Below are 27,297 nucleotides of genomic sequence, written 5' to 3' on the forward strand. Positions count from 1 at the left end.
CATCCTTTCTACTGCCCATGTACCTCTGCTGTGAAATCAATAACATTTACAGACTTACTGTAATTGCAGTCCATTATGAAATTGCATCCAATTGATCTTGAGAAGGGCCATCCTAATCACCATGTGTGATAGACCTTGTCCAATTTTCTCAAACGTTGACTTCTCCCAGTAATAAAAGTCCATACTGCCCCCACAATCTCTTAAGCAAAATGCCATTGTAGTTAATATTCAAGAGTGAGTCGAGATGGTGAGTGGGAGCAGATTTGATTGCGTCTCCACCTTGCTTTTGTTCTATCGAGCTAATCATCTCCACCGATACTCCCTCCATCTCTGTTTCCTCAAAGTACTAGCTGTTAATTGGAATATTTTGTATGTGGTAAACATCACAAGTTGTAAACTACACACACCACTGTTGATATTCACTAATCCATTTATACCTCACGCTGCCTCGGCCGGGCCAGCAGCATAATCAAGGACGAGTCGCACCCTGGCTACTCCCCTCTCCAATCAGGCAAAAAGTCTAGAAGTGTGAAAACGCACACCTCCAGATTTAGGGGCAGTTTCTTCCCAGCTGTTGTCAGGCAACTGAACCATCCTACCACAACCAGAGAGCAGTGCTGAACTACTATCTACCTTATTGGTGACCCTCGGACTCCTCTCTTGTACTCCCTGTTCACGCACGACTGTACGGCTAAGCACAGCTCAAACAGCATCCTAAAGTTTTCTGACGACACGACCATCTTGGGCTTCATCACAGACAACAATGAGACGGCCTACAGAGAGGAGGTAAAGGCACTAAACAGCTGGTGCCAGGAAAATAACCTCTCTCTCAATGTCAGCAAAACTAAAGAGATGATGGTGGACTACAGGAGACAGCGGGGGAGTGGACACCTCCCCATCCACATCGGTGATGCTGAGGTTGAAAGGGTCAGCAGCTTTAAGTTCCTCGGTGCGCACATCACTGAGGACCTTTCCTGGACACTGCACACGGACACAATAACAAAGAAGGCCCACCAGCGGCTCTTTTTCCTGAGAAGACTGAGGAAGTTTGGCATGAACGCCAGCATCCTCACAAACTTCTACAGATGCACCATCGAGAGCCTGCTGACGGGCTGCATTACAGTCTGGTACTGGAACTGTTCTGCCCACAGCCACAAATCACTACAGAGAGTGGTGAAGACGGCACAGCACATCACTGGCAACTGTCTCCCGGCCATTCAGGACATTTTCTACCGGCGGTGCCTGCGGAAGGCACGCAGCATCATCAAGGACCACAGCCACCCAGCACACAGGCTGTTCTCCTTGTTACCGTCAGGCAGGCGATACAGGAGTATGGCTGCGCGTACCACCAGACTTAAGAACAGTTTCCACCATCAGGCCATCAGGCTTCTGAACTCATGAACACATTTCACATCATATATGTTGATTATTTTTAATATTGTCTTTTAACCTATTTTTAATATTGTCTTTTTACCTTACTAATGTCATTTTAAAAATCTTATTTATCCTTGGAATATTACTGCTGAGGTGACCCGTTGTCTTGTCAAATACATTTCATTGTACCGTTGACCCTGTGCCAACCTACATATGACAAATAATATGTATTAGTATTATTATTATTATTATTATATAATAATACCTTTACCTTGCACTAAACATTATTCCCTTATCATGTATCTGAACACTGTGAATGGCTCGATTGTAATCATGTAATCTCTCCGCTGACTAGATAGCAGGCACAAAAGCTTTTCACTGTACCTCGGTCTACGTGACAATAAACTAAACTGTAAGAATTGTGATTTCCAAATTATGGCGCACAGCACAAAGTCTACCTCCAACTAACATATCCGAAGATAGACACAAAAAAGCTGGAGTAACTCAGCAGGACAGGCAGCATCTCTGGAGGGGAGGAATGGGTCACATTTCGGGTCGAGACCCTTCTTCAGACTAGTTACGGATAATCCATCTGTAGAAAAAAATAGTGAATTGTTCCAAACATGTGTTTGAATTTTATCTCATGATATTACAGTTATCCCATGGAAGGCTATGATTAGAATTCATGAGATTAAATTCAAGGTTCGCTTCTAAATATGTCTATAAACTATGTCACTTACCTAATTTTTTCTTTTTTTCTTTTGTTTTGGCCATTTGTCCTATTTGAAAAGCTTTCAACAATTCATAAGTTCATAAGTTATAGCAGAATTAGGCCATTCGGCCCATCAAGTCATTGCAGTACAAAATGGAAGTAAATAAGAAATTGGAGCAGGAATAGGCTAGATACCCCCTCAAATCTGTTCTGTCACTCATTATTACATAAGTGATAGGAGCAGAATTAGGCCATTCGGCCCATCAAGTCATTGCAGTACAAAATGGAAGTTAATAAGAAATTGGAGCAGGAATAGGCGAGATACCCCCTCAAATCTGTTCTGTCACTCATTATTTCATAAGTGATAGGAGCAGAATTAGGCCACTCAGTCCATCAAGTCTCCTCTGCCATTCCATCATGACTGGTCTGTCTTTCCCTCTCAACCCCATTCCTCTGCCTTCTCCCCATAACCCCTGAAACCCGCAATAATCAAGAACCACTGTAATTTATCGTATTAATAGAAAACCTTGGATCAATCGTAGGACTTTCAACACACAGCGTAAACAGCTATTTCTTTAACTCCTACCTGTCCAGATTTTGAGATGCACCGTAACTGAATGGTTAATCCTTCTACACATGTTCACAAAACCTTCTGTGGGCATCTACCATGGAACAGATTAGAAATTCAGAGCAACCTTCTGCAATGATTTTGGCATCTGTGTGAAAGGTTGTGTCTCATTAACCAGTCATAATGAAGAATATAAACATCTGAACATGAGAATTACGATTGGTGTAGGCCATCTGGTCCTTGTAGCTAATTCCACCATAAATTTTGCTTGGGCAGCTTGCAGCCAAGCGGTATGAACATTGACTTCTCCAACTTTAGATAGTTCCTCTGTCCCTCTCTTCCCCTCCCCCTTCCCAGTTCTCCCTCTATCTTCCTGTCTCCACCTATATCCTTCCTTTGTCCCGCCCACCTGACATCAATCTGAAGAAGGGTCTCGACCCGAAACGTCACCCATTCCTTCTCTCCTGAGATGCTGCCCGACCTGCTGAGTTACTCCAGCATTTTGTGAAATAAATACCACCATAAATCAAGATCAATGGTCGGCGTGGACTCGGTGGGCCGAAGGGCCTGCTTCCATGCAGTTCAGTGCAGTTTAGTTTATTGTCACGTGTACCGAGGTACAGTAAAAAGCTTTTGTTCCGTGCTGACCAGCCAGCGGAAAGACAATACATGATTACAATCGAGCCATTCGTGGTGTCTGTAGGAGTAGAGATTTAAGAGTGTGCAGCGATTGCAATATGTGATTGCAGATCTGCCTCTGTGGCTAGCATGCAAATAGTTACCTGGGTTGGGCACCATCTTGCAGGCATATATCTTTCAATCAATAAAAGGTGGATTGTTGAGAAGGAGAAGGAGTGCTGCCTTGTCCATAAGGCCATAAGTGATAGGAGTAGAATTAGACCATCTATCTTAGACCACTCAAATTAGGCCAATCATGGCTGATCTATCTCTCCCTCCTAACTCCATTCTCCTGCCTTCTCCCCATAACCTCTGACACCCGCACTAATCAAGAATACAGTCCACTTTCCTATCCCAGTGCCCAAATCCCTAACTTCAATTAATGTTCAAATCTTGGCTGTGATCAAGCTGGAATATATTCATCTGAAACATTGTTCCACTCCCACTGCATCTTGGGCATGCAAGCAAAGAATTTCACTGTGCCTTGTCACATGTGACAATAGAGTATCAAGTATTCCATTCCATTCCGTATGCCCATTCGAGACGGGTCTAGTTGTCACCCTGCTGACAGCCCCTCTTAATTGTTCCATAACATCCAGACCACTGTGTTTCACTTTGGAAGCCGATCAATAACACTGCTTCAACAAGGAGTGAGTAATACAAATATATGCTTTCTTCAATACTGTGCAAGCTGATACCACACTGTGTGTTCCATCAGTGGATGTTCCGTTATCCTAATAGTTATTTTGTATTAACGTCTGTCCATTTAAACTGCCGGCTCTTCTTCCATAGAAGCGTGTGAGACTCCTGAGTATTATTTTGCCGACGTATTCTCACTCAGTGAAAAATGCATTTATGGGACACCAATGCGGATGGACAATGACGGACACTTGCCCATTGCTCCCTGGCGAGTTTGTGTCCCTCAGTCAAGGAGATCAAAAGACCATAAGACATAGGAGCAGAATTAGGCCATTCGGCCCATATAGGCATGAACTGTTGCATATGGTTGCATTGATTTTGTCTTATGTGTGTTTGTTTTATGTGTGTGTATGTATATGTATATAAACATAGCACAAAAAGTAAGGAAATTTGTGTTTGGTAGATTATTTCTTTGTTGTAACAATGCTTCTTGGCAATAAATCTTATACCGTTGGAAAGCCTGTTTATTTCCCTTTTAAATGGTGCCACATTTGTAAGGAACATGCATTTGTGGGATGAGCAGCAGAGCTGAGTATGTGGGTTGCGCCCATGAAAAATCTGCCAAATCTTCTCTGCCAATGCCAAACAGCTTATTCTGCCATTGACTCTTGTTCGGTGTTGTTTGGTGGATTGGATGATTGAAGTCTGAAGAAACAAGACATATTGGCAATTTAACAATTTATTCATTTAATAAACAGGAGCCTCAGTAGCGTGTGGAAGAACCATACACAGCCACAACAACCTGGCACCTCCTCCTCATGCTGGTCACCAGCCTGGTCACACACTGTTGTGGGATGGCATCCCATTCTTGTCAGCACCTGGGGGTACCAGAAGCTCAAAACAAGAGTCAATAGCAACAGCAGAATAAGCTGTTTGGCATTGACAGAGAAGATTTGGCAAATTTTTCATGGGCGCAACCCATGTACTCAGCTCTGCTGCTCATCCCACAAATGCATGTTCCTTACAAATGTGGCACCATTTAAAATGGAAATAAACAGGCTTTCCAACGGTATAAGATTTATTGCCAAGAAGCATTGTTACAACAAAGAAATAATCTACCAAACACAAATTTCCTTACTTTTTGTGCTATGTTTATGTGTATATATATATATATATATATATATATATATATGTGTGTGTGTGTGTGTAATGTTTTTTTCTTTGTTATATTGTTCACTCAATACTATGTTTACATATTCTGTTGTGCTGCTGCAAGTAAGAATTTCATTGTTCCGTTTGGAACATATGACACTTGACTCTTGAATTAACTCCGCCATTCAATCATCTCGGCTGATCTATCTTTCACTTTCGATCCCATTCTCCTGCCTCCTCCTCGTAACCTTCGATGTGCTTCCAGGAGACTGGAAGTTAGACATGGTGGACAGAAGTTCTGATTTCGTACAGCACACCGTTCAGTGCTTGTGGAGTTCATTAAGTGGAAGATTGTTACATGCAGTACGTGCCTTTGTTGCTGGTCCTACACTGTGCCTGATTTGCCTTGCTTATAAAGCTGTTGCCAGATGCAAATTGGAAAAAAAATGCTCTACCCACATCACGACTAATAGAAGGTTGCAGGGATTTTTTTTTAATGTAACAAGGGAGTTAATCTACACTGTATTCTATGAGTTATAAAGTAATTACTTTGTAAAAGACGTCCAAATTATTGTTGAATTACTCATGCCACATCTGAGGTGCATGCAAGGTTAATTGAATGGAAGAGCTATAAAAAGCTTCAGCGAGCAGCCACTCAGTGTTTTGAGCCACTATTGTGATGCATTTCTTGGGGTTGAATTAATGTTAAAATTAGATTTGTGTTTACATCTGATTGTGAATAAAGGCATCACAAAATGCTGGAGTAACTCAGCGGGTCAGGCAGCATCTCTGAAGAGAAAGGATGGGAGAAAGGATGGGTCGAATAAATTAAATATTATAAACATAATACACGTTTATTAAATATCATAACAAAATGGTAAAATGATGGAAGCATAATGCACATACCCTAATAGGTTTCCCACAGTTTTGCTTGTTAAAAAGTGAGATATAGTCTCACTACAGGCCTTTCTGCCCAACTTGCCCATGCCAACCAAGATGCCTCATCTACACGAGTTCCAGCTGCCTGCATTTGTTCCATATCATTCACAACCTTTCCTATCTATGTACCTGTCCAAATGTCTTTCAAACTCTTTATATTATATCTTATATTAGACTAATATCTAATATTAGATCTTTATAGCTCTTTGGGCTAGTGGTATCAAGGGATATGGGGAGAAAGCAGGAACAGGGTATTGATTCTGGATGATCAGCTATGATCATATTGAATGGCGGTGCTGGCTGGAAAGGCCGAAAGGCCTACTCCTGCACCTATTTTCTAAGTTTCTAAATGTCGTGACAGTACCTGCCACAACTACCTTCTCCGGCAGCTCGTTCCATACACCCTCCGCTCTTTGTGTGAGAAAGTTGTTCCTCTGGTTCCTATTGTAGATAAAGTACAGGTGGAAAAAGAACATAAAATATAGCCAAGGCATTGCACTGGAAATATTCCATCAGACAACTATACAGAGGTCAAATAGTAAATGAAAAGAATCAGAGTAGACATTTGAGCTTCTATTCAGATCAGCATGACGATCCCCAGAATGCTGGAAGACACCAATTAAACGTGCAGAATTAGGGTAATGTTGTATGGAAGATTAACAATAGTTTAGTTTAGTTTAGAGATACAGCGGGGAAACAGGCCCTTCGACCCACCGAGTCTGCGCCGATCAGCGATCCCCGCATGTTAACACTATCCTACACACACCAGGGACAATTTACAATTCTACCAAGCCAATTAACCTACAAACCTGTACATCTTTGGAGTGTGGGAGGAAACCAAAGGTCTTGGAGAAAACCCACGCAGGTCACGGGGAGAACGTACAAACTCCGTACGGACAGCACCTGTAGTCGGGATCGAACTCGGGTCTCTGGCGCTAAAAGCGCTGTAAGGCAGCAACTCTACCGCTGCTCCACCTAAATAGTTTTAGCAACTGTCGAGGAAACAAAATGACAGCCTGGGAGTTTATTTTTAGCCCTGTCATCTGATGGGTATTCAATAGAAAAACATATCTGGGATATGCAGTTAAAGTTCATTCGATGACAGTGTCAGAACTGCGGATACCATTATAATAGCGGTGGAAATGTCGTGTTTCCGGGCTGCAATCCTGGGCGAGCGATACTGTCAGTACCTGTGATTCTGCATGAACTGTCACACTTAATAATGACACTGATGAGGGAGAATAACCTGTTCCAACCTGTTCACCCGTTAGCTGACCAACCCTTTCAAAGCAACGTAAAACGCACCAAAATAACTGGAAGCTATTCACTTATGATCGCTGGAATTTTAAAATGGAACCTATTATCAGTCCAGGCGTAAAATAGACGGTTGCAGGTTTCTAACAACTAATCCTGTCAGTGCAAACTGAAATACCTTGTGATTTGCTGTGAAATTAGAAAAAATGTTCAGGAGTTAAAACCTGATAATAATCCTAATGTATCTACTTAGCTGGAGGAGAGCGGGGATGTCTTACCGACTTAAGTCAGACTTAAAGACGTAGCAAAATATGTTTTCCTTGGCTCGGAAGATGTAGCCATTGAGTCCAATATACCAGGAGCACTTTGAGTTGCAATCCATGCAGTTTGTTAAAACTAGGGTGGCAAATGGGACATCACAAATTGCTCTTCCCTAAGCAGAGTCATGGATTCATACAGCGTGGAAACAGGCTGAAATTGCCCACACCTGGCCAACATAATATCCCAGCTGTACTCGACCCACCTGCCTTCATTTGGCCATTATCCCTCCAAACCTGTCCTATCCATGTACCTGTCTAACTGATTCTTAAATGTTGGGATAGTCCCTGCCTCAACTCCCTCCTCTGGCAGCTCGATCCATCCACCCACCACCCTTTGTGTGAAAAAGCTACCCCTCAGATTCCTATTAAATCTTTTCCCCTTCACCTTAAACCTATGTCCTCTGGTCCTTGGTTCCCCTACTCTGGGCAAGAGACTCCGTGCATCTACCCGATCTATTCCTCTCATGATTTTATACGCCTCTATAAGATCATCCCACATCCTCCTGTGCTCCAAGGAATTGAGCCCTAGCCTGCTCAACCTCTCCCTATAGCTCAGACTCAGTAGAATAAAATGACTTTAATTTTTGGTTGATATTTAATAATTCCCCAAGGGATGGGGCAAGTTGTAGGTATTGGAGGTGAACAGATTGTGCCTGGCTGTTGTCATTTTAATTCCCTTTGCTTCCTGTTCTTAGGTGCTAGTTCCATCAATGGGTAATTTACAAAAATTCTGTTTAATAGTCCTTGTAAGATTCGACATTCAAAACATGACTGATAGTCAATTGATAGCAGGAAAGGTACTTTGTTGAATCAAAAGCAAGTCGACAATCAGAGAATTGCAGAGAATTGAGGATGCAGCCGAGACCATCACACAAACCAACCTCCCTTCCATTGACTCCATCTACCTTCACGCTGCCTCGGCAAGGCCAGCGGCATTATCAAGGACCAGTCTCACCCCTGTCACTCCCTCTTCTCCCCTCTCCCATTGGGCAAGAGGTGCAGAACTGTGAAAATGCATACCTACAGATTCAGGGACAGTTTCTTCCCAGCTGTTATCAGGCTACTGAATCATCCTATCACCAACTAACAATTAACGGACAGACCTGTAGGTCTTTGGAATGTGGGAGGAAACCGGAGCACACGGAGAAAACCCACGTGGTCACGGGGAGAACGTGCAAACTCCGTACAGACAGCACCCATTGTCAGGATCGAACCCGGGTCTCCGGCGCTGTAAGGCAACAACTCTACCACTGCTCCACCGTGCCAGCCATGAAAATGATTTAAAAAAATTGTTTGACAGTCCTTTTGATGTACAGCAAAATATTATGAATTATGGTGCCATAATACTAATGTTCAATATTTCACTTCTGTTTTCTTCCAGATGGTTTAACAGACTGCATGGACCCGGACTGCTGCAGACAAACCATTTGTTACACTGGACAGCTCTGCCAGGGGTCACCTGACCCACTTGACCTGATTCAGCAAAGCCAATTGCCCTTTCCCTTCCAACCCCCAAGACTCTTCTATGATAGAATCAAGTTCCTGGTTGGCAAAGAGAACACCCATGTGCTCCCCAGTGACGGTCTGTTTGACAGCAAGTAATTGCAACTCTTTAATTCTCTACAGTATCAACATTTCTGAGTCAAAGTAACATGCATAAATTGCAAGATTATAAATGTTGAATACAAATTACGAGGATCGTTCGGCTTTGATAACTAACAAGGTCCGGTAACACACAAAGAGTGTGTAACACTATTGATTAGTAAGGGGGCGATGTCAGGAGAATGGAGTTGTGAAGAAAAGATAGGTCAGTCATGATTGAATAGTGGAGTAGACTTGATGGGCCGAATGGCCTAATTCTCCTCCTAGAACCTATGAAGAATCCATCTTGTTTTCATTCAGATCATTCCCACATTGCCTTTCCATTATATCTCTCTCCGGTTTACATGGTTTATCAGCCATGATCACAGTGAATGGCGGTGCTGGCTCGAAGGGCCGAATGGCCTACTCCTGCATCTATTGTCTATTGTCTATAATCCCCTTGTTAGGCTAAACGTTATTCCCTTGTCATTTATATATATATATATACTGTAAATGGCTTGATTGTAATCATTGCATTGTCTTTCCACTGACTGGTTAGTATGCAACAAAACCTTTTTCACTCTACCTCAGTACACGTGACAATAAACTAAACTAAACTATTAAAACCTTTTGCTTTCAGACATATTTTCAGGATTTTTGTGGGATTTAAAAAACTCTGGACATAGCCAATACCTATTGACAATGAGTGACCTGTATATTTGTGTCAATCCTACATAGCCTTTCCATTACACTTCTCTATCCCCTCTATTTTACACCCCCCCCCCCCCCCCGGTTAGTCTATTAAAACCTTTATCTTAAAGAAGCATTTGCATAATTTTTTGTCATACATCCCAAACTAATATTTATTTTCAGGTTCTTAGTGTTAAGGGGTTAAGGCTAAACAAATGTCCCACTAAATTGAAGTTACTGTGCTTCCAAATGTTGATGGAAGTCTTGAAGATGTGGGGGGAAAAAACAAAGGTGATAAGATGTTGCTTCATTTTCGTTTCTTTGTGTCAGGAGTTCAGTTCAGTTCAGTTTCAGTTCAGTTTATGGTCACGTGTACCGAGGTACAGTGAAAAGCCTTTGTAGCGTGCTATCCAGTCAGCAGAAAGACAATAATCGAGCCATTTACAGTGTGTGGATACATAGAAACATAGAAACATAGAAAATAGATGCAGGAATAGGCCATTCGGCCGTTCGAGCCTGCACCGCCATTCAATATGATCATGGCTGATCATCCAACCCAGTATCCCGTACCTGCCTTCTCTCCATACCCCCTGATCCCTTTAGCCACAAGGGCCACATTTAACTCCCTCTTAAATATAGCCAATGAACTGGCCTCAACAACCTTCTGTGGCAGAGAATTCCACAGATTCACCACTTTCTGTGTGAAAAAAAACGTTCTCATCTCGGTCCTAAAAGACTTCCCCCGTATCCTTAAACTGTGACCCCTTGTTCTGGACTTCCCCAACATCGGAAACAATCTTCCTGCATCTAGCCTGTCCAACCCCTTAAGAATTTTGTAAGTTTCTATAAGATCCCCCCTCAATCTTCTAAATTCCAGCGAGTACAAGCCGAGTCTATCCAGTCTTTCTTCATATGAAAGTCCTGCCATCCCAGGAATCAATCTGGTGAACCTTCTCTGTACTCCCTCTATGGCAAGAATGTCTTTCCTCAGATTAGGAGACCAAAACTGTACACAATACTCCAGGTGTGGTCTCACCAATGCCCTGTACAACTGCAGCAGAACCTCCCTGCTCCTATACTCAAATCCCCTCGCTATGAATGCCAACATACCATTCGCTTTCTTCACTGCCTGCTGCACCTGCATGCCTACTTTCAATGACTGGTGTACCACGACACCCAGGTCTCGTTGCATCTCACCTTCTCCTAATCGGCCACCATTCAGGTAATAGTCTGCTTTCCTGTTCTTGCCACCAAAGTGGATAACCTCACATTTATCCACATTATACTGCATACATGATGATGGAATAACGTTTAGTGCAAGGTAAAGCCAGCAAGGTCCGATCAAGGATAGTCCAAGTGTCACCAAAGAGGTGGATAGTAGTTCAGCACTGCTCTCTGGTTGTGGTAGGATTATTCAGGAGATCTAATTCTTCCAGAAAAAAACAAAATTCCATTTCAGAGGGCAGTCTTTACTGTTATTCTCAGCTGGGAACGCTGTATAGAAAACAAACTTAGCTCAGCGTGATCATAGAAACAAGCTCAATAATATCTATCACCTTCATGCAATTAGTCTGAAAACCTGTAAGCTAAAACTTCACTCAAAATCCTGGATTTCCCCGCGGCTGTTAAAATATATAGTCTGTAATGATTGCAGAGTGACTAATTTCAAAATCTTCCATTACCTCCCTATTATGTTCAGACAAATAAGATGGATATTACAGAAACTAATATTAGTCATGTTTATGGGCTTTTTAATCAAAAGGCATTTTACTGTTTCATCATTTGCAAAGTCATTTGGCAGAATTGACTTCAGCAATACATTTGTTACTTCAAACGGTAGATATGATGTTTAACCCGCTGTAATCTGAATTTGCTTCTCAATTGATCACACAAATCTCCTCTCCATATATTGAAGGTCAGTGGTCATCAAGCAAAATTGAATGGGAATCAAATGCACTGGATGGTGGTGTAGGAGGGTGCCTTGTTTTTATTTAGTTTAGAGATACCGTGCGGAAACGGGGCCCTTCGGCCACCGAGTCCCCACCTACTCAGCAATCCCCATATATTAACACTATCTTACACTCAGGACAATTTTTTTACATTTATATCAAGCCAATTAACCTACAAACCTGTATGGCTTTGGCGTGTGGGAGGAAACTGAAGATCTCAGAGAAAACCCACGTGGTCACGGGGAGAACGTACAAACTCTGTACAGACATCGCCCATAGTCGGGATCGAAACCGGGTCTCTGGCGCTGTAAGGCAGCAACTCCACTACTGCTCCATCGTGCCTGCACGCTCAATTGAAATATCTATTTCCAGTTTCTAGTTAAATTATCTGGAGCAAGCTTGCATCCAGTGCCATAAGCATGGTGGTTACTATTAAGACATTGTGCAAATGTCATTGACGATCTTCGGTTTCGTCCCACACTCCAAACACGTACAGGTTTGTAGGTCGATTGGCTTTGGTAGAATGTAAATTGTCCCTAGTGTGTGTGGGATAGTGTTAGAGTGCGGGGAAAGCTGGTCAGTGCGGACATGGTGGGCCGAAGGGCCTGTCTCTGTGCTATATCTCTAATCTAATCTAAACAAAAAACTAAAACGTGGGGAGATGGAAATTGGTAATTTGTGGCATTTTGTACTGTCATCCATCAGCCCGCCAAAACTGCACCATGCGCTCAACAAAATATAATATTGTTCACAACACCATTCACAGTCTTGAAAGATACAGCTTGACAACAAACTATAAACTTCATACGATGGATGTCGTGGTAGATATGGAAATTGGCAGGCACCCATTTCTCATTTGTTATTTTTAACCGAGCAGATGGCAAGGACAATCACCCAAAACCATTTGTGTAGGAAGGAACTGCAGATGCTGGTTTAAACTGAAGATAGACACAAAATGCTGAAGTAACTCAGCGGGACAGGCAGCATCTCTGGACAGAAGGAATGGGTGACGTTTCGGCTCGAGACCCTTCTTCAGACTGAAGTTCTGCAGTTCCGTTCGGCGCGAACTCGGTGGGCCGAAGGACCTGTTTCTGCGCTGTATCTCTAAACTAAACTAAACTAAGTAAATGGAATAGTTGAACCTTATTTGCATGGTGTTTATCTGCATGCTTTCTCCTTTCAGCAGCGTCTGTGTGGTTCGAGGGCAGGTGGTCGCAGTGGATGAAACCCCACTGGTCGGTGTGAACATCAGCTTCCTGAACCATGAGGATTATGGGTACACCATCAGCCGACAGGATGGCAGGTGCAGCAGAATGATTCTCCTTACTCCTCCCATCTCACTTACCAAACGATGCATTCTGAATCAAATGTACATGTGTATATAGCACAGTAGGATGCCCACCAATTGTAATCATGTATTGCCTTTCCGACGAGTAGATAGCACGCAACAAAAGCTTTTCACTGTACCTCGGTACACGTGACAGTAAACTAAACTGAACTTAGACTGAAGAAAGGAGCCATAGTACCTGGCGGCACGGTGGCGCAGCGGTAGAGTTGTTGCCTTACCCAGGTTCGATCCTGACTAAGGGTGCACTCTGTACGGAGTTTGTACGTTCTCGCCCTGACCGCGTGGGTTTTATCCGGGTGCTTTGGTCTCTTCCCACACTCCAAAGCCGAACAGGTTTAGAGGTTAATTGGCTTGGGATAATTGTAAATTGCCCCTCGTGTGTGTAGGATAGTGTTAGCATGGTTGGCATGGACTCGGTGGACTGAAGTGCCTGTTTCCGTGCTGAATCTCTAAACTAAACTACACCAAGACTGAGACAGGAGACGTATGCAGTAAAGAGGAAACGATTGAATAACATCAGGAAAACTGCTCTAAAGTGCAATTAGAGGTCTCTTGGCAAACACAAATATTGATTCCAACTGGCCTTCACACGTTGTAATACGATGTTAAGAAGGCGGAACTATGCCGCTGTGGGTAGAGTTGCTGCCTCATAGTGCCAGAGACCCGGGTTCAATCCTGACCTTGGGTTCTATCTGTGTGAAGTTTGCACTTTCTCCCCGTGACCACGTGGGTTTCCCCCGGGTGCCCCGGTTTCATCCCACATTCCAAAGACGTGTGGGTTCTCTATTAAAAAAATGCCTCTAATAGATAGGGAGAGGACGAGAAAGTGGGATAACACAGAACTAGTGTAAACAGGTGATCCATGGTCGACGGAGACTCAGTAGGCCGATGGGCCTTTTTGCATGGTGTATCTCTGAAATAAAACAAAATAAAACATAGTGAAATTAGAAGTCTCTAGGCAAACAAAAATATTGATTCCTATTGGCCTTAACACATTGTAACATGATGCTAAGAAAAGAAAATTTACAGAGGTATAATTATTTAATCAAATATAAGCTAATTGTATCATTTCCATATAGTGTTTTCTTGTTAAAAAAATGTCAAATGTATAAAAATTATATCTTTGTTATCTCAGCTCACTTAATTTGGTTAATAGAATTAATCTGCAGCAAATTAGATTCATGGGTAGAAAGGAAATGGCCTTAAACCGATATCCTATAACGATGCAAAAAGATGATCAAGAACAAACTGTGGATATCTTTTGTCTACACTCACAGACGACGACATTTAGTAATGGGTTAACATCTAAAGTTGCTTCACCATTTTTGTTTTGAGAAAGAAAATATTTCAATACAAAAAATACAGTGCGGAAACAGGCCCTTCGGCCCACCGGGTCCGCGCCGACCAGCGATCCCTGCATATTAACACTATCCTACACACACTAGGGACAATTTTTACATTTACCAAGCCAATTAACCTACATATCTGTACCTCTTTGGAGTGTGGGAGGAAACTGTAGATCTCGGAGTAAACCCACGCAGGTCATGGGGAGAACGTACAAACTCCGTACAGACAGCACCCATAGTCGGGATCGAACCCAGGTGTCCGGCGCTGCATTCGCTGTAAGGCAGCAACTCTACTGCTGCGCCAACGTGCCACCCTTTCTCTCTCTCTTTACATACATATCTGGCTGGGAACTCAGATTAGCTGAGATTTGCTGGTGGCACTGTGGCACAACAGGAGAGTTGTTGCCTTACCGTGCCAGAGACCCAGGCCCGATCCATACCATTGGTTTGTACATTTTCACTGTGACCGTGTGGGTTTTCTCCTCCCAAAGACGTGCGGGTTTGTAGGTTAATTGGCTTCTGTAAATTGCCCCTAATGCATTGGGAGTGGATGAGAAAATGGGATAATATAAAACTAGTGTGTTCGGGTGATCGATGGTCAGCATACAATTAGTAGGCCGAAGGGCCTGTTTCCACGCTGTATCTTTAAACTTAAACTAAGCTGATTCAATTATAATAGCTAACGAGATTTTTCTGAAAGAGAAACTACCTTAAAGGGCTTGTTGAATCTGGAATACCATACATTTTATTATCAACTTAATTGAATTGGTCAAGCGGTTTTGATGCCTTTTAGGCAAGGTGTCAGGATAAACTGTAAATGTGTTTCCCCATTATTACCAAGCTTATATTTTCATTAAAATATCCAAACTCTGCCATGAAGCAACAAATAACTCAAGATTAGCAAGCATTTTTTCTCTTTTTTTTTTTGCATGCAATCCACAAGACCAGATCTTTTGGATATTTGTAAATTAGTTATATAAACTAAATACAAAAGGAATCTAAAACTTTTGACATAGGATATTAATCTACAATGAGCACACGTTAAGTCAAAGGCAAACTTTCGATGTGTTCAAAGCTGGTTTAGGTCGTTACACTCAATCGCAGTGAGAGTTATGAATATTAAGAATATTAAGAATAAAGGGTAGGTGGACACAAAATGCTGGAGTAACTCAGCAGGTTAGGCAGCATCTCAGGAGAGAAGGAATGGGTGACGTTTCAGGTCGAGACCTTTCTTCAGACTGATCGCCATCCATTTCTTCTCTCCTGAGATGCTGCCTGACCTGCTGAGTTACTCCAGCATTTTGTGTCTACCGTCAATTTGAACCAGCATCTGCAGTTATTTTCCAAAGAATAAAGGGTAGGCCATTTAGGACTAAAAACATAGAAAATAGGTGCAGGAGGAGGCCATTCGGCCCTTCGAGCCAGCACCGCCATTCATTGTGATCATGGCTGATCGTCCACAATCAATAACCCGTGCCTGCCTTCTCCCTATATCCCTTGATTCCACTAGCCCCTAGAGCTCTATCTAACTCTCTTAAATCCATCCAGTGATTTGGCCTCCACTGCCCTCTGTGGCAGAGTATTCCACAAATTTACAGCTCTCTGGGTGAAAAAGTTCCTTCTCCCCTCAGGTTTAAATGGCCTCCCCTTTATTCTAAGACTGTGGCCCCTGGTTCTGGACTCGCCCAACATTGGGAACATTTTTCCTGCATCTAGCTTGTCCATTCCTTTTATAATTTTATATGTTTCTATAAGATACCCTCTCATCCTTCTAAACTCCGGTGAATACAAGCCTAGTCTTTTCCATCTTTCCTCATATGACAGTCCCGCCATCCCAGGCATCAATCGTGAACCTACGCTGCACTGCCTCAATTACAAGGATGTCCTTCCTCAAATTAGGAGACCAAAACTGTACACAATACTCCAGATGTGGTCTTACCAGGGCCCTATACAACTGAGATGAGGGGAAAAAAAATCACCCAGAGAGTTGTGAATCTGTGGAATTCTCTGCCACAGAAGGCAGTGGAGGCCAATTCACTGGATGTTTTCAAGAGAGAGTTAGATATAGCTCTTAGGGCAATGGGATTCAAGGGACGTGGGGAAAAATCAGGAACGGAGTACTTATTTTAGATGATCAGCCATGATCATATTGAATGGCGGTGCTGGCTCGAAGGACCGAATGCACCTATTTTTCTTTGTTTCTATGACAACTGTTATGCACAGATGATGTTCAGATCAAAGTCTGATCCAAATTTGACTTTTCAACGTTTACTTACTTGTGACTCTTTCTCTCTCTCTTTAAATACCAGTTTTGATCTTGTGGCCATCGGAGGGATCTCCATCACGCTAGTCTTTGAGCGCGGCCCCTTCATCATGGAAAACCGCACCCTCTGGTTGCCATGGAACAAGTTTGTCGTCGTGGATAAAGTCATCATGAGGAGAGCGGAGTCTAATCCTCCTTACTGCGACCTCAGTAGCTTCTCGACTCTGAATCCAATTGTTCTTCCATCACCGCTGACCACGTTTACAGGGTCTTGTCCGCAGAGAGGACCTGCCATCCCAGAAATACAAGTAGGAATCATTGCTTCTCCATGTTTCGGTGCATGTATTGCAGGTGTATGCATCTGATGTTTCCGCTAGTGGGAGAGTCTAGGACCAGAGAGCACAGCCTCAGAATTAAAGGACGTTCTTTTAGGGAGGAGATGAGGAGGAATTTCTTTAGTCAGAGGGTGGTGAATCTGTGCAATCCATTGCCACAAAAGGCTGTGGAGGCCAAGTCAATGGATATTTTTAAGGCAAAGAGAGAAATAGATAAATTCTTGATTAGTACGGGTGTCACGGGTTAATGGGGGAAGGCAGGAGAATGGGGTTAAGAGGGAAAGATAGATCAACCATGTAGTATAAGAAGATAACTGCAGATGCTGGTACAAATCGAAGGTATTTATTCACAAAATGCTGGAGTAACTCAGCAGGTCAGGCAGCATCTCGGGAGAGAAGGAATGGGTGACGTTTCTGGTCGAGACACTTCTTGCTAGTGTACAGGGATCGCTGGTTGCCGTGGTCTTGGTGGACCAAAGGGCCTGTTTACCCTGCTGTATCTCTAAACTAAACTAAACTAAAAAACCAAAATTTATAAAATTAAATTTACTTTGGTAGTTTGGAAACTTAAGTCAAATTATTTTATTACTTTATATTTTGGTGATGCTTATGTATTGTCATTTATCTTCCTCAAAATGAATTTAATCTTCTTGGTCATAAAACAATAGTTCCTCTGTCCCTCTCTTCCCCTCCTCCTTCCCAGATCTCCCTCTATCTTCCTGTCAATAGACAATAGACAATAGGTGCAGGAGTAGGCCATTTAGCCCTTCGAGCCAGCACCGCCATTCATATCATATCATATTCAATGCGATCATGGCTGATCACTCTCAATCAGTACCCCGTTCCTGCCTTCTCCCCATACCCCTTCACTCCGCTATCCTTAAGAGCTCTATCCAGCTCTCTCTTGAAAGCATCCAACGAACTGGCCTCCACTGCCTTCTGAGGCAGAGAATTCCACACCGTCACCACTCTCTGACTGAAAAAGTTCTTCCTCATCTCCGTTCTAAATGGCCTACCCCTTATTCTTAAACTGTGGCCCCTTGTTCTGGACTCCCCCAACATTGGGAACATGTTTCCTGTCTCCACTCCCTCTATCTTCCTGTCTCCACTTATATCCTTCCTTTGTCCCGCCCCCCTGACATCAGTCTGAAGAAGTATAAGAAAATAACTGCAGATGCTCGTACAAATCGAAGGTATTTATTCACAAAATGCTGGAGTAACTCAGCAGGTCAAGTCTGACCTGCTGAGTTACTCCAGCATTTTGTGAATAATGATTTCAGTGGTCATTACAACTTTGATAGCTCTTCATTCAGAAATGGCTAGAGGACCTAATCTATAATTGAGATCTAATTGAGTCTGGGGAAGGGTCTCGGCCTGAAACGTCACCTTCACATGTTCTCCAGAGATGCTGCCTGACCGGCTGAGTTACTCCAGCATTTTGTGACCTTTTGCGTATTAACCAGCATCGGCAGTTTCAAGTTTCTAATTTACAATGCATTTTATAAGGCATAAATTATGACGTTTGCCTTGAGAGCTGTAGGAAAATCCACTCTAAAGGAAAAATATTTAATAAGAGATAATAAAACAACAAACAGTATTATTGATCCAGGGATAGGACACTCTGAGAGCTGCCTCTTTTGGCGACTTGCAATAAAGACGATGTGTGATCATTTTCAGTGCTGACACAAATAACAATCATCTCTTTGTTGTCACAAAACACAATTACACGGTCATTAAATGTCATCTTTTGAAGGAGGAACTATTAATTTAGGGGAGTTTCCATTTCACTGGTGAATCACCAGTGCTACTTCCTGGCCTGGCTTATTCATAGGTTTATACCTGTCACTGGGGGATGGACAGGAAGGACCTGCAGATGCTGGTTTTCACCAAAGATAGACACAAAATGTTGGAGAAACTCAGCGGGACAGGCAGCATCTCTGGGGAGAAGGAATGGGCGACGTTTCGGGTCGCAAACCTTCAGTCTGGTCTCGTCTCGAAATGTCACCCATTCCTTCTCTCCAGAGATGCTGCCTGTCCTGCTGAGTTACTCTAGCATTTTTGTGTCTGCGTTACTGGGGAAAGGAAGCCATCCAGCTTAATGGTGTATAATCCTGCAGCCTGACTCCCCAATATGGCCATTACTGTAGACAGAGCAGCAAACTTGCCATTATTTCTATTTTTAGAAAGGCACAAAGTGCTGGAGTAACTCAGCAGGTCAGGTAGCATCTCAGGAGAACATGGATAGGTACCATTTCAGGTCAGGACGGTGGCGCAGCAGTAGAGTTGCTGCCTTACAGCGCCAGAAACCGGGTTCAATCCTGACTACAGGTGTTATCTGTACAGAGTTTGTACATTCTTATTGTGACTGCGTGGGTTTTCTCTGGGTGCTCCGGTTTCCTCCCACATTTTAAGGACGTGCAGGTTTGTTCTTTAACTGCCCCTCTGTAAATTGGACCGAATGTATAGAATAGAACAAGTGTAAGGGCAATTATTGGTTGGCGCGGCCACGGTGGGCCGAAGGGCCTGTTTCCACGCTGTATCTCTAAACTAAACTAAAACTAAACTAAAGAGTGTGCCAACCCGAAACATGACTCGAGATTCTCCAGAGATGCTGCCAGATTAAGCCACTCCAGCACTTTTGTGTTTTTTTTGTAAACCAGCATCTGCAGTTCCTTGTTTCTCCAATTTAGAGTCATAGATTGATACAGCATGGTAACAGGCCCTTCTGCCCAACTTGCCCCACACTGACCAACATGACCCATCTACACTAGTCCCACTTGCCTGCATTTGGCCCACATCCCTCGAAACCTGTCCTCCCCATGTGCCTGTCCAACTGCTTCTTAAACATTGCGATAGTACCTGCCTCAACTATCTCCTCCAGCAGCTCGCTCCATATATCCGCCACCATTTTTTTAAAAAAGTTACCCCTCAGATTCCTACAAAATCTTTCCCTCTTCATCTTGAAGAGGTTTTGCCGTTATTTTGAAGGCAGGTAGACTGACTATTTACTGGATTAAGTTTCACCAAAGGCCTTGTGCATTGGGATGCCCAACAAACCTTGGAGCTAAATGCCATTTAAACATTCTCAACCGATCACTAGTTTACAACCATCAAAGTTAATTGACAACAAATCACATGGGATTGCTGAGTTCAGTATTTTTAATGATTATTCCCTGCATGTCCATTCCTGGGATCACAAGCGCTAATTTATTATTTCCAGCAATTCTCTTTCAAATCAAATGTAATTGTGACCTTCACAGCTGATGAAACACAATCGTTCTTAGCAAAGCAGGAGGAAGAACCGATGTACATTATTTGAAATAGTTGCCATTCCAAAATGTGGAACGTGGCAGATTTCTAGTCGTCCCTTACGACAAGGAGAAAATATTCAAACTGTAATTTCTATAAAGTGATTTGCTGAGCAATTGACCAAACATGCATTCATTATATGATGATAGAGAAGATAGACACAAAATGCTGGAGTAACTCAGTAGGTCAGGCAGCATCTCTGGATAGAAGGAATGGGTGACGTTTCGGGTCAATACACAATAGACAATAGGTGCAGGAGGAGGCCATTTGGCCCTTCGAGCCAGCACCGCCATTCAATGTGATCATGGCTGATCATTCTCAATCAGTACCCCGTTCCTGCCTTCTCCCCATACCCCCTGACGCCACTATCCTTAAGAGCTCTATCCAGCTCTCTCTTGAATGCATTCAGAGAATTGGCCTCCACTGACTTCTGAGGCAGAGAATTCCACAGATTCACAACTCTCTGACTGAAAAAGTTTTTCCTCATCTCTGTTCTAAATGGCCTACCCCTTATTCTTAAACTGTGGCCCCTTGTTCTGGACCCCCCCAACATTGGGAACATGTTTCCTGCCTCTAACGTGTCCAACCCCTTAATAATCTTATACGTTTCAATAAGATCTCCTCTCATCCTTCTAAATTCCAGTGGAGACCCTTCTTCAGACTGAGAGTCAGGGGAGAGCGAGACGCAGAGATAAGGAAGTGTAAGGTGTGAACATGAGACATTAAAGGGGATGCTGTTCAAGAAAAATGTAGAATAGATCATTGTTAGCTAGGGGAAGGTGACAATGAAGCATACAGAGATAAAATTTAATCGGGGGGCAGTCAGACTGGTCGGAGAACTAGGAAGGGGGAGGGATGGAGAGAGCGGGAATGCAAGGGTAACTTGAAGTTAGAGAAGTCAAAATTCATACTGCTCGTGTGTAAGCTGCCCAGACAAAATATGTGGTGCTGTTCCTCCAATTTGTGCTGGGCTTCACACTGATTGTGGAGGAGGCCCAGGACAGAAAGGTCAGTGTGGGAATGGGAGGGGGAATTAGTAACCGGGAGATCAGGTAGGTTTAGGCGGACTGAGCGTAGGTGTTCAGCGAAACGATCGCCGAGCCTGCGCTTGGCTTCACCGATAAATAGGAGTCCACACCTGGGACAGCAGATTATCTATCTTCGTTGCAAGCCAGCATCTGCAGTTCCTTCCTACACATATGAGGATAGAGCTTTTGTGCAACTTGATCTGAAATGGTATCCTATCTCTTTTATGAATTTCTTGCAGAAAGTGACATGCATTAATATTAAGACTTAAATTGAATGAATGATTGATACTTTATTATCACATGTGACATGTCAGAGTGAAATTCTTTGTTTTGCGTACCATGCACAAAGTATGCAAGGATTCGCCATGTGTAGGGCACCAGCAAAGTGACAACGTGTTCAATGTAGTCCCCAATGGTCCCTCCTCGCTCTCAGTTGCCCCCCACACACCGGGTCCCTCCTCGTTCTCTCGGCGGCGCAACCTCATACAACCTCTGACACTCACAAAGAAACATAGACAATGGGTGCAGGAGTAGGCCCGTCAGTCTTTCGAGCCAACACCGCCATTCAATATGATCATGGCTGATCATCCAAAATCAGTACCCCGTTCCTGCTCTCGCCCCATATCCCTTGATTCCGTTAGCCCCGGGAGCTATATCTAACTCTGGAAAACGTCCAGTGAATCGGCCTCCACTGCCTTCTGTGGCAGAGAATTCCACAGATTCACAACTCTCTGGGTGAAAAAGTTTTTCCTCATCTCAGTCCTAAATGGCCTACCCATTATTCTTAAACTTTGTGACCCCTGGTTAACTGTGACCTCACGCAGCTCATCCGACCCCCGGGCACCCACCGTAGGCCAGGCCGACTTTAGAGATACAGCGCAGAAACAGGCTCTTCGGCCCACCGAGTCTGCACCGACCAGCGATCACCCCGTACACTAGCACTATCCTACACACTGGGGACAATTTACAATTTTTACCGAAGCCATTTAATCGGCAAACCTTGACGTCTTTGGAGTGTTGGAGGAAACCGGAGCCCCTGGAGAAAACCCACATTGTAACAGGAAGAATGTACAAACTCGGTAGAGACAGCGCCCGTAGTCAGGATCGAACCCGGGTCTCTGGAGCTGCCAGGTAGCAACTCTGCCGCTGCGCCACTGTGCTGCCTTCATTTAAGCACTCAGGGCCAAATGTGAAAATTGATTACTGTTGTATCTTCCTCTCCTTTCCCAAAGTTTGGTTCCATTGCCTTAAAAAAAACAGAGTTTCAGAAGCAGTTTAGAATGGTATTTGCTAAATCAACTGACATGAAATATCTCCAGAGTGGCAGCAGAAATAATTTACAAATCTCTTAAAAACATAGGCAGTATAAAGTTCACACTGTCCCATTGATTTGCTACAGTAACAACTACAGGAGCACATACACTCCTGATATAGGTCCAACATCTTACACAAGTAAGTTGGTCCTTCATCCAACTCATTCACATAAATTGTTAACAGAGAAGTCCCACACCAATATCATTTATTACATGTGATGTTGTTACATGTTATTACATCTACGAGGATGTTGCCAGGACTCGAGGGCATGAGCTATAGGAAGAAGGTGACCAGGCTAGGACTCTATTCCTTGGAGCGCAGGAGGATGAGCGGTGACAATAGACAATAGACAATAGGTGCAGGAGGAGGCCATTCAGCCCTTCGAGCCAGCACCGCCATTCAATGTGATCATGGCTGATCATTCTCAATCAGTACCCCATTCCTGCCTTCTCCCCATACCCCCTGATTCCACTATCCTTAAGAGCTCTATCCAGCTCTCTCTTGAATGCATTCAGAGAATTGGCCTCCACTGCCTTCTGAGACAGAGAATTCCACAGATTCACAACTCTCTGACTGAAAAAGTTTTTCCTCATCTCAGTTCTAAATGGCCTAACCCTTATTCTTAAACTGTGGCCCCTTGTCCTGGACTCCCCCAACATTGGGAACATGTTTCCTGCCTCTAACGTGTCCAACCCCTTAATGATCTTATACGTTTCGATAAGATCTCCTCTCATCCTTCTAAATTCCAGTGTATACAAACCTAGTCGCTCCAGTCTTTCAACATATGACAGTCCCGCCATTCCGGGAATTAACCTAGTAAACCTACGCTGCACGCCCTCAATAGCAAGGGTGATGTTGTAGAGGTGTATAAAATCGTGAGAGGAATAGTTTGGATAAACAGCTCAGTCTTTTGCCAAGAGTAAGGGGAATCAAGAACCAGAGGACGTAGGTTTAAAGTGAGGGGGGAAAGATTTAATATGAACCTGAGGGCCAACTTTTTTACACAGTGGTGGGTGTGTGGAACGACCTGCCAGAGGAGGTAGTTGATGCAGGTACTATCACAATGTTTAAGAAACATTTAGACAGGTACATGGATAGGACAGTTTTGGAGGGATATGGGCCAAACGCAGGCAGGTGGGACTCGTGTAGATGGGACATGTTGGTCAGTGTGGGTAAATTGGGCCGAAGGGCCTGTTTCCACGCTGTATGACTTTATGTTCCCAGATAGTGCTTGTTTTGTGGTCACAAGGGTGCTGGTACACATACAGCACTTCATGCAATGCCTTTGACTGCTGCACATCAATTTAGTTTTTAAATTTTTAGATGTGCTGGGACACCATATAATCACAAACAAAGCATTGCTCCCAAGTTAAATGACCTTTCTGCAGAAGAAGATAGGTTTCTCCGTCCATGTACAAACAAGGAACGGCAGTTGCTGGTTTACAAAAAAAATTGGCACAAATGACTCTATAAATTGTCCCTAATTTGTATGGAATGGATAATAAAGTGGGATAACATAGAACAAGTGTGAGCGGGCATGCACTCCGCGGGCCAAAGGGCCTGTTTCTATGCTGCATCTACACTAGTATTGGGCCGAAGGGCCTGTTCTTGTGTCGTACTGTCCTAATATAAAAACTCAGATCTTCAAGGTCATAGAATCACAGAGAGAGTCGTACAGCGTGGAAACGAGCCCTTCGGCCCAACTTGCCCACACTGACCAACAAGTCCCACCTACACTAATTCCACCTGCCTACATTTGGCCCATATCCCTCTAAACCTATCCTATCCAGGTTCCTGTCTAAATGTTTCTTAAACATTGTGATAGTGCATGCAAAAAAGGTAAGAAGGATCAATTTCGATTTTCTCAAAGAAGATGAAGGACATTAGTAAAGGCTATTTATGCCACCTCGTTATATCTTGTGCTTATGTTCCAAAACTACCTCACGCTGAAATGTATTAACCTACCTTGCCAGGTTGTGCAGGAAGAGATTGCTGTCCCAGCCAGTTTTGTGAAGCTCAGCTACCTCAGCAGCCGGGCTCCGGGGTACAAGTCTTTGTTGAGGATTATCATGGCCCATGGCTTCATCCCAACTGGATTAGTCAAGGTCCATCTGATGATCGCTATCGAGGGCCGCCTCTTCCAGAAGTGGTTTCCTGCCAGGCCTGACCTCGCGCACACTTTCACATGGAACAAAACAGATGTTTACGGGCAGAAGGTATCTGGTCTCGCTGAAGTGGAAGGTAGGTTAAGTTTAACCACATCAACCTTCCACTACGTTTGTGTGTGTTATTTTTACAAGCACTTTGTAAGTTTTTGAAATTATATTTGATAATGATACTTAATGGAGCCCTTTAGAAACTGCTGTGCTAATCTTGCTTTCAGAAAATATGCATTAAAAAACTGCTAGGTTATTGTTAATTATAATGGTGTTTGAGTTAGTATTAACTTGTGTCAAGTTGTGCTAATTAATTTTGTTTTCTTTTCTTTGTAACTCTACTTTGCATTAGTCAAAGGGAAGTGCAGTTTGCATTTCACATTATTTATATTTAATTTATCTTCATCATTTGGTCAGCACAATAAAGTTAAACATCCAAGCAAACGTTTGTCATCTCTCAAGAGCAGGCAACCATGGCTTTGCACAGATCATTCGCTTATTTTCCAGCCTTGCCTTTGAAATGACTTTTCGGAGAAACATCCACCACTTTCAGTATTAAAACCTACACCACCTACTTGATCTCCTGGCTGCCAAACAATTTCATTCTCCTTCCCATCCCCACACTGACCTTTCTGTCCTGGGCCTCGTCCACTGTCAGAGTGAGGCCAAACGCAAATTGGAGGAATAGCACCTCATATTTCGCTTGGGCAGCTTACACCCCAGCGGTATGAATATTGATTTCTCTAATTTCAAGTAACCCTTGCATCCTTCCCCTACCCAAGCCGTCTTGTTCAGTCTCAATGTCTAAAACTCGTTTTCACCTAGCCCACAGCTAACAATGGCCTGTTTCCTTTATCTTCGTTACTTTTTTGCATAACTTTCATTCATTTGATCTATAACTCTCTATATCACCGTCTATATCTCTAGTTTCCCTTTCCCCTGACTCTCAGTCTGAAGAAGGGTCTCGACCCGAAACGTCATCTATTCTCTTTCTCCAGAGATGCTGCTTGACCCTTCGAGTTACTCCAGCCTTTTGCGTCTATCTTCGGTTTAAACCAGCATCTCAAGTTCCTTCCCACATAGTAACCAAAGAGGAATCTATTAAACATTAAGAATATTTTTGAAAGTATTCTAAAGGGAGTAACACGAACAATATCCATTTTCAAGGTGTTCTGATCGCATTGAATGTCTGGCTGGAAGTGTTACAATTCTGGAGTATAATTGTCTCTGGCTTTCTTTGTCCTTGAATTATATTCTGTACTAGAACAAGTGGACCCGTTGGGCCCAAACCTCTCCTGCATTGGTGCAACACCCTCTCCTCCCCCACTCCCCCCATCCCCTCACCCCCCCGCTCCCCCCTCCCCCCGTCCCCCCCTCCACTCCCCCCTTCCTCCCCCCTCCCTCCACCCCCGTCCCCCCTTTCTCCTCCCCCTTCCCCTCCCCCACTCCATCCCCGTCAACCCCCTCTTATCCCTCCCTCCTCCCTCCATCCCCCTCCCTCCTCCCTTCCCCTCCCCCTCTCCTTCCCTTCCCCCCCTCCATCCCCCTCAACCCAACTTATCCCCCCTCCCTCCCTCTCCCTCAACCCCTCCACCTCCCTCCCTCCCTCCCCTTCCCTCCGCCTCCCCTCCCTTCCCCTCCCCCCTCCCCCTCAAGCCCACCATCCGCCTCAACACCCCTTTTTCCCCCCTCCCTCCTCCTCCCTACCTCCCTCCTCCCTCCCTCCCTCCCAAGGAGATTTAAACTTTAAAATGTGAATAACTTAAAAAATATAACACCGATTTCAATGAACTTCTTCCTTTAGCACCAAAGGGACAATGGTGAGTAAGGTGGGCCTAAAATTGTCGCGCTATCGTGTACCGTTTTGGCTGTAGTTCAGGAACAAACAAACAAACAAACGAGAGTTTTAGTATATAGATTTATTTTCATTCTTATTTATCCTGCTTAGACCACGGCAAGCCCACAGTCCTCCAGCATTTTGTGTCTACCTTCGGTTTAAACCAGCATCTACACTTTTAGTATTGTTTGACAACGAACAGACAGGGACACTTCTTGCTATTGTTTGATTTCAGAGCAGCTTTGGTTACACTTTGCAATCGAGCTGATCAGTAACTTTCTACCTGCAAGTTATTGTGACATCACCTTCAATGTCACAAGCATACCAACGCAGGCAACCTTGTGTTTTACGCAGGGGAGAGTTACATGCTTAAAAAGTGGCACGTAATCCAAAAATGTGTAAATCAAACATATATGCGACTACGTTATCAGCAGTGAATTTGAGAACGTTGTTCAAAAAATAGGAGCGTATAAATCAGGCTTTGGTGTTAAGGGAACAACCACAT

At 43.6% G+C, this 27,297-nt stretch overlaps 1 protein-coding gene across 7 annotated transcripts in view; it reads left to right on the plus strand.

Annotated features, from left to right (window-relative positions):
- The window catches only part of tenm1 (teneurin transmembrane protein 1), a 1,669,493-nt gene that overhangs the window by 1,527,180 nt on the left and 115,016 nt on the right, over positions 1-27,297 (plus strand). For all 7 annotated transcript variants that reach the window (XM_078412545.1, XM_078412546.1, XM_078412547.1 and 4 more), the window contains 4 exons: positions 9,018-9,234; positions 13,040-13,159; positions 16,860-17,121; positions 24,773-25,040. In XM_078412545.1, coding sequence (XP_078268671.1) covers positions 9,018-9,234; positions 13,040-13,159; positions 16,860-17,121; positions 24,773-25,040 — 867 coding nt within the window. The remainder of the gene's footprint in view (positions 1-9,017; positions 9,235-13,039; positions 13,160-16,859; positions 17,122-24,772; positions 25,041-27,297) is intronic.

This window comes from Rhinoraja longicauda, chromosome 15, assembly GCF_053455715.1.
Source record: "Rhinoraja longicauda isolate Sanriku21f chromosome 15, sRhiLon1.1, whole genome shotgun sequence".
NCBI lineage: Eukaryota > Metazoa > Chordata > Chondrichthyes > Rajiformes > Arhynchobatidae > Rhinoraja > Rhinoraja longicauda.